The following is an 8,625-nucleotide window of genomic DNA, read 5'->3' as shown; positions in this document are numbered from 1 at the left end:
AGATCATAGGGAATGTGTTCTCAATACAGCCTAAAACAGCATGAGTCACTATAATCATGGGTAATTTGAGAAAGAATCTTGAAAGAAAGCCCCTTTAATCACAACTGCTTTACATCTGCTTTTCTACTAAAACATTCCAGTGACTCCCCACAACATTGTCTTGACTTTTAGCACTGAAGACAAGTCTAATTAAATTAAGTACTGTCCTCTTCCTAGACCCATTCTAATTCCAGTGAATGATCAACTCTTCTTGAAAAATAGAATTTCCTCAACCTGAGATGTATAATGTAACTAGCACAAAACTATAAATATTAGGATGAATATTCGAGTAAAAAACAAGTGCATTTTCACTATGGTTTTCTTTTACTTTGTGGCACTTAATAGTTAAGTTCCAAGGCAAAGAAACTGCTGAGATATCCTGGAGTTCTTACAATTTGCACTTGAACAAATTATCTGAGAATCTGCTTTCCATTCCATCCAGTAGAAGGGCTGGATATCTCTACACAAGATTTTTCACTGCCTTGTTTTTAACTGATTCTCCTAGTCTTTGCTCCAAATCAGGGTTTGGTGGTTGTTCTATGATTTATAAAGATTTAATTTCATACTAGAAATAACTCAATATGACAAATGATAATGAAATTAAAATTAGCATTTTGCAAATGAAACAAGGTCCCATGAATTAAATGACTTATCCATTATAACAATATTATTTCAGAAATATTTCAGTGTCACTAAAGTCTCTTTCTATCACATCTCATATTGATAATATTGAAAGCTTGAGATCAGAAAACAGCCATAAATTAATTCCCACAAAATCTAAGTTTTACGCAAAGGAAGGACTGCAGAAATCAGTATGATTCAGCTGCTCAGAAACCCTTTATAAAATATGACTACCATATAGGGCTGATGTTCAGCAGAGGAACCATGGGTGTATGTTTTCATTTCTATATCAAAAATAAATGAAACATTTCTGTTTATTAAACATTCACACATCCTCAAAAAGAGGTCAATTCTAAACCCAATAGAGGGCTTTATACAAAATAAGCATTAAATAACTTTAGAAAAAAATGTAAAAATCTTAAAAAGTAAGGGGAAGAGAAATTTACCAAACATTTTGTAAGACTTAGACAATTTACTTTATCTCTTTCAACTTTGTCGTATGAAGTGCAAATTGGTATATACTATTAAGGTAAGCAGATCAGAAGAGATGCATTTCACCTTAACAATACAAATCATTGAACAAATATCTCTGCAGTGAAGAGTGGAGCCTGTAGGGTAGCTGCCCAGTAGAGGAATAGCTGGGTCAGTTGGTAGGTCTATATTAATCTTTTTCAAGAGATCAACAGTAAATGTTTTTTGTTTTAATTACTATGTTTATTTATTTGATCTGAAATAGAAATGAATACTGATAGTCTTTTGTATGTCCTATAGGTAAATTAATTGCCTCTTGAGAATATGACCTCGTGGATTCACTCCACAGAAACAGTAAACAATGTGACTGAGTTCATTTTCTGGGGCCTTTCTCAGAATGCAAAGATTGAAGAAGCATGTTTTGTGGTGTTTTCTTTCTTCTACATGGTCATTATTCTGGGCAACCTCCTCATCATGTTCACAGTGTGCCTCAGCAACCTCTTTAAGTCACCCATGTATTTTTTCCTCAACTTCTTGTCATTTGTGGACATTTGTTACTCTTCAGTCACAGCACCCAAGATGATTGTTGACCTGTTAGCTAAGAAAAAAACCATCTCCTATGTGGGTTGCATGCTTCAACTCTTTGTAGTTCATTTCTTTGGCTGCACCGAAATCTTCATTCTCACTGTCATGGCCTATGATCGTTACGTGGCCATCTGTAAACCCTTGCACTATATGACCATCATGGACAGAGAGAGATGCAATAAGATGTTGCTGGGAACATGGGTCGGTGGATTCTTACATTCCATTATCCAAGTCGCTCTGGTAGTGCAACTTCCCTTTTGTGGACCAAATGAGATTGATCACTACTTCTGTGATGTCCATCCAGTTCTGAAACTTGCCTGCACGGATACCTATGTTGTCGGTGTTATTGTAACAGCCAACAGTGGCACCATTGCGCTGGGCAGTTTTGTCATTTTGCTAATTTCATACACCGTCATTCTGGTGTCTCTGAGAAAGCAGTCAGCTGAAGGCAGGCGCAAAGCTCTCTCCACCTGTGGCTCCCACATCGCGGTGGTCATCATCTTTTTCGGTCCATGTACTTTTATGTATATGCGACCTGACACTACCTTCTCAGAGGATAAGATGGTAGCTGTATTTTACACAATCATCACTCCCATGTTAAATCCTCTGATTTATACTCTGAGAAATGCAGAAGTAAAGAATGCAATGAAGAAACTGTGGAGTAGAAAAATCTTCTCAGAGGACAATGGGAAATAACTGAAATCAATTAGTTCTGCTGCATGATTGTCATTTTCCCAGCCTTGGTTAACTTCTTTGTGCAGTGAAACAAAATCAAACTCACTGGAGTTGGGGGAAAATGGCGAGGTAATAATATGGTCCTAAAATATGTTTGAAAGAGAAATTCTGTTACTCAGACTCTAAAACATGATAACATTCAGATTTACTACTCCCTTATCTTCCCTTTTAACTTTTCTTGTTTTCAAAATTAGACTGTTCTATGGAATGTTTGTTTTGGAAGGAGAGTTACATACCAGGCCCTCTATTGTACGTGTGAAGCAGGCATGATGACCTACACATATAAGCTCATACATTCTGTTAAAAATTAGTGATAATTATCATACATGAAGATAATGTAATTGGATCATAATCCCCTTCCAACACCTTCTTTTTACCCCTACCTTACCTATTTCATGCACTGAACTCATTCTTCTTTCCATTATTTTGATGACTTTCTGTTCACCCTTCTCCATTACCCATGTGAAAAGGTCAGTCTTGTGGAGGTTTCCTGAAAGTAGCGACAGCCACTATGAGACCAGGGCTAACCAACTGTTCTCTAACAGGACCAGAGACTCACAGTTTCTTCTTATGATTCGAAATTCTCTAGATGCATGCACCACTTTGTGCATCTGTCTCCACATGGGTACTGAGGAACTGACCCCAGGCAGCCAGGCTTTTCAAACAAGGGCTTTACCTTCACTCCAGCACTTCACTTTGTGAGACTGACGTGCTGCCTACCGCACTAAGAGAATGACCGGAATTCACTTTAAATCCTACCTGCGTTTTTCCTTCTTCTTCAGCTTTACTATAGTACAATTCACTGATGAAAGTGCCAGACGTTTAACATGATGTGAAGTTTGATGAGCATACAGTGTGAAATGAATGCTAGCCCCAAGTTAATTGTACACATAACATTTAGGTATCTTCTGTGTGTGACTGAATTTCAAGAACATCCACAATCCATGCCTCTCTGCATACTTATCTTTCAAACCCTTACTACAAAGGCTAATGCAGCTCAGCTTATAGCATTTTAGTGTTAATTTTAATGTTAATGTTAATTTTATTCCAAAATTCAAAATGCTTTCATATTCCTCCATAAAATCAACTTTAAAAAAATTTTAAAAACACATGGTGAGTTTATCTCAGTAATACCTCATTTCTGAGTACCAACTTCCTATAGTAGCTACTGTCTAGGAGCTGGTAAAAAAAAAAAATAGGAACAGCTTATGGAAGGAACGAGTTTATTTCTGGCTTTTAGTTCAAGGAGAAATTTCATCATGTGGAGAATGCATGGCAAGAGCAGAGAAGTAGATGCCATATAACCATAGCAGCAGGCAGAAAACAGAGAGATTGAGTGGTCAGATCAGCCTAGTGGGGCTGTGTTAATACCAGATGCCTCAACTCCTCCAGTGACACACCTCTGCCAGCAAGTTTTCATCACTCAAAGACTTCCGCAACTGAGGATTAAATATGATGTTCAATCAACAACAGATATTTAGTGCTTTTCTAGCATGCATGTAACCAATGTGTGCTCCTTCTACTGCAATTTTCTGTAGCTTGACTTCTTATAATAATCCATTCAAAGTTCATTACACAAATTATATTACAGTTTCATTATTTCAAGAACATGTTTCCATATAGGCTTTTTTGTAACATTTTATTGACAATTTTCATACGTGTACAAAATGTATTTTTTATTTATCATTTATTTTAAGGGAAAGAGAGAAAAAGAAAGAATGAGAATGGGTACACCACGGCCTCTTGCCACTGCAAACAAGTTCCAGATACATGCACCACTTTGTGTGTCTGGATTTACATGGATAGTGGGGCATAGAAGCCCAGGCCAGCAGACTTCCAAGCAAGTGTCTTGACCACTGATCCATCTCTCCAGTCCCAAAAATATATGTTGATCTAAACCTATCTGTTGTGGGCAGTGTCATGTTGCTGGGATGAACACCCAAAGTAGGCACAGTTTAGAGAAGGAAAAGATTTACTTCAAGCTTGCAGATGCAGGGGTGAGTTCTTTCAGTGATAGAAGAAGCAGCTTCCATGCATCCAAGCAGAGCAACACAACCAAAAATACCATAAAAACTGAAAGCAAAAAGCACTAATGGGCACCAAGAACCCAGCCAGAGCTCAGACCACGCTGCAAACTTTTGAGCTGGAGATCAGATTCACCCCCAGTGACACCATAGGGTTGGGTTCCAGGCACCAGTGGACACCACCTCCAGCAAGATGGCTGGAGACCCAAGTTGCAAGCATTAATAAACACCTGAGTCTACAGGGCACATACATTCAAATTACCATTTCTTCCCATTGCCATATTGTTGGTATTGCTTTTTTGAAAAACAAAATATTTATTTACTTTCCAGCAGAGAGAAAGAGCAAGAGAATGAGAAGGGAAGGGTTGGAAATAGGTGCACTAGGTTCTCCTGTCACTGCAAAAGAACTGCAGATGCATGGGCCACTTGGTGTAGCAAGCTTTACATGGGTACTGGCAATTTTAACCCAGGCTGGCAGGGTTTAAAATCAGGCACCTTTTTAATTGTAAATCCATCCCTCCAGCCTGACTTTGAACTTCTGACCCACCTGGTTCCATGTCCCAAATGCGAGGATTACATTATCTAGACCACCATGCCCAGTTTAAACAGTATTAGTGGTTTAATCCAGGATTTCATGCATGTTAGGAAAATCCTCTACCAATGAGATACATCCCAACCAACTGCTCTTGTTTTGATTTTGTTTTCTTTTTCTCATGAATGATCATCATTTTATTTATTAAAGAATGGGTCTAAAACAACACAGTAAGCCAAGCTGAAAAGTAAAGTTTGCAATAAACATTTTAATACATAAAAGCTATAACTCATGTAGTTATTAGTCACTCTGGGAAATTTTGATCTTAAAGTTTATGGTGCACCCAAATTGCAATAGCACACTGGTTTTCTGAAGAGTCAGTCATCATTTTTCTCATGTCTGCATAGATTTCTTATCATTTTCTGATTTTCTGACTTCTGCTTTTCTTAACTATTTATTAACAACTTCCAGAAATATAAATAATATACTAGGATGATTATCCCCTCTCACCACCCTTTATTTGCCCCTTCCTAAATTCCCCTCCACTGAATTCCATCTTCTTTCTAACTAGTCTCTCTTCTATCCAGATGCCTTCATTTCACTGCCTTCCTATTAGGCAGGTCTTTTGTAGGTAGCCTCAGCCACTTTGAGGTTATGACTACCAAGGCAACTTTGTGTCAGGAGGACAACTTGTAAACAGTTCTCCTCTTCCATTGGCCCTGACATTCTGTGTGCCACCTCTGCTACAATGATCCCTGAACTCAGAGGGATGATAGAGATGTCTCTTTTTGTCTCTTCTTAACACTATTGTGAGTTTTGAGTCTCCCCAGTGGTCACTGCCATCTGAAAAGAGAAGCATCTCTAACCAAATGTGTGAGTGCCAGTATTTTAGAGGGTGGTCTGTTGGACATAATACATTCGTTTAACCATACAACAGCAGATGTTACAGTCCTAGGGCTTATGACCTCCTGGGACATAGGATTTTTACTAGGTTTTGAGTACCAGATATGTATTCCCTCCAATGGAATGGTCCTCCTTCCAACCAGAGCATTTGGTTACTCCTAAAATAAACCTACCAACTATTGCACCACTTTGCACATTTAGCCTGTTTAGCCAGCTGTAAGGCTTGCAGAGTCTACTGCTATTTAACACCATTGATGACAACTTTCCTCCAAAAGGCTGTATGGAAAATAGTTCTAACCAGCATTCTGATCGCTAAGTCAACAGGGAAGAGGTGGCCAGCTGAGCTCCAGTTTGATTTCTCAGTGACCTGCAGCCCAAGCATGAAGACTCTTCAGCAATAGCCTTACCATCTAGTTATGGTATGCAACTAAGAGCCTTGGCAATGGCCTGTAATATTTTGGGGGGACATCAGGGACCTTCCTAGCCAAAATTTCACTGGAAACTGTGGCACCATTGACACTGAATTATTTTCCAATGACAATTTATGGCTTTGGGGTGAACCTCTATAGTATACTTCTGCCCAAACTCATTTTCTCTCCCTTCCTCCCTCTCCTTTAACATATTGGCTAGCTAAGAAATAGGTTTCCATATGGCTTGCTCATAACATCTACAATTATAATCAACACTCCTCCCACCACTCCTCCTCGCCATCCCTTCTCCTGATTCCCCTTAGGCTTTCTATCCCCAGTATTCTGTCATTTTACTTACAAATCTGTAACACTTCCCCTTAGCCCTCCTCTCACCTCCCTCCCTTGTGGTCTCTTTCTATCTTCCTGGCTTCAACAACTTACTTTTACTCCAACTCATAAACAAATATAAATCTTTGCAGCTAGGATATACATATGAGAGAGAACATGTGTTGTTTGACTTTCTAGGCTGGGGTTACCTCAGTATATTTTCAAGAGCCATTCATTTCCCTGAAAACTTTGTAATTTTATATTTTCAGCATTGAATAAAACTCCATTGTGTAAATGTACCACATCTTCATTATCCATTCGCCTATTTATATTCTTCCGGACATCTAGCCAGTTCCATTTCCAAGCTATTATGAATAGAGCAGTAATAAAGGTGGAGAATTATCTCTATAGTAATAAGGAGAGTCCATAGGGTATATATTAAGGAGTGGGTCACATAAGAAATCTATTTTCAGCTGTCTCAGGAATCTCCACACTGATTTCCACAATGGTTGTACCAGTTTACATTACCACCTAAAATGCAGAAGGATTCCTCTTTTTACACACTCTCAGCAGCATTTGTCATTTGTTTCTGTAATGACAGCCATTCTGACAGGAGTGAGATGGAATCCTAAAGTAGTGTTAGTTTGCATTTCCTTGATGGCTAAGGGTATAGAACATGTTTTTATCTGTTTATTTACCATTTGTAATTCTTCTTTTCAGAACTCAATATTCATTTCTATATCCTATATTTTGATATAGCTGTTTGATTTCTCAGTATTTAATATTTTTATTGAGTTCTTTGTGTATTCTGGATATTAATTCTCTGTCAGATGTGTAGCTGTGAAAATTTTTCTCCCATTCTGTAAGTTGTCTCTTGGCTCTATTCACAGTGTCCTTTGCTGGCATAAAAGCCTTTTTAATTTCATGAGTTTTTAGTAGTTGATTAGTATTTTACCTTCTGAGCAACTTTGGTTGTATTCAGAAAGTCATGGCCTATGCCAATATGTTGAAGTGTTTCCCCTACTTTTTCCTCTAGCAGTTTCAGATCTATAGGTCTGATAGTAAGGTCTTTGATATATTTGGACCTGATTCTTGTGCATGGAATGAGTTAATGATCTATTTTCATCCTTCTACATATAGATATTCAGTTTCCCCAGCACCATTTGTTAAAGACGCTGTATTTCCTCCAGAGAATATTTTTGGTCCTTTTGTCAAAAAGCAGATAGCTATAGCTACCTGAGTTTAAATATTGATACTCTATTCTGTTCTATTGATCTATGTGCCTGTTTTTGAGCCCAAATCATTTTACTTTTGTTACTATGACACTGAAATGTAGCTTAAAATTGGGTATAGCAATACTTCCAGCCTTATTTTTTGCTCAGAATTGCTTTAGGTATTCAAGGTTTGTTTGCTTGTTTATTTATTTATTTTTGGCTTCACTTCTCTAGTTATGTTTATGTCAAGGTACTTTTATTGAGGCAATTGTGAATGAAAATGATTTCCAGATTTCATCCTCAGTATCTTTGTTGTTAGCATACAGGAAAGTTACTAATTCTGTGTTAATTTTGTATCCAGCTACTTTGCTAAAAGTACAAGCTCTAACAATTTTCCAGTAGCTTTTTGGGAGTCTTATGTATAGAATTATATACTTGAAAACAATGATAATTTGACCTCTTCCTTTCCAATTTTTATCATTTTTATTTGCTCTCTCATCTTATTTCTATAGCTAAAACTGCCAGTACTATAATAAATAAAAGTAGGGAAAGCAGACACCCTTGTTTTGTTCCTTATGTTAGCAAGAATGCCTTTATTTTTAGTTGTTCCTCACTTAATATTATGTTGGCTATAAGTTTGTCATGAATAGCCTTTATTTTGTTGAAATATCTTCTATTCCCAATTTCCTTAGGATTTTTACCATGAAAGGATGGTGAATTTTGTCATATGCCTTTTTCTACATCTATTGTGATGATCATGTGAT

At 37.5% G+C, this 8,625-nt stretch overlaps 1 protein-coding gene across 2 annotated transcripts; it reads left to right on the top strand.

Moving 5' to 3' along the window:
• The first annotated feature begins 659 nt into the window (after positions 1 to 659).
• LOC123455415 (olfactory receptor 4S2-like) lies at positions 660 to 2,412 on the top strand. 2 transcript variants are annotated; one of them, XM_045136242.1, is made up of 2 exons: positions 660 to 669; positions 1,487 to 2,412. In XM_045136242.1, the coding sequence occupies exons 1-2, from the start codon at positions 660 to 662 to the stop codon at positions 2,410 to 2,412; spliced, it is 936 nt and encodes a 311-aa protein (XP_044992177.1). The 2 variants fall into 2 exon arrangements, with proteins under 2 accessions (XP_044992177.1, XP_044992176.1); XM_045136241.1 differs by lacking the exon at positions 660 to 669 and having other exon boundaries at positions 1,456 to 2,412.
• Positions 2,413 to 8,625: the final 6,213 nt, after the last annotated feature.

Source organism: Jaculus jaculus, chromosome 1 (assembly GCF_020740685.1).
Source record: "Jaculus jaculus isolate mJacJac1 chromosome 1, mJacJac1.mat.Y.cur, whole genome shotgun sequence".
NCBI classification, from domain to species: domain Eukaryota; kingdom Metazoa; phylum Chordata; class Mammalia; order Rodentia; family Dipodidae; genus Jaculus; species Jaculus jaculus.
The sequence above is the reverse complement of the archived record's forward strand: the minus strand, read 5'-3'. Positions and strand labels throughout refer to the sequence as shown.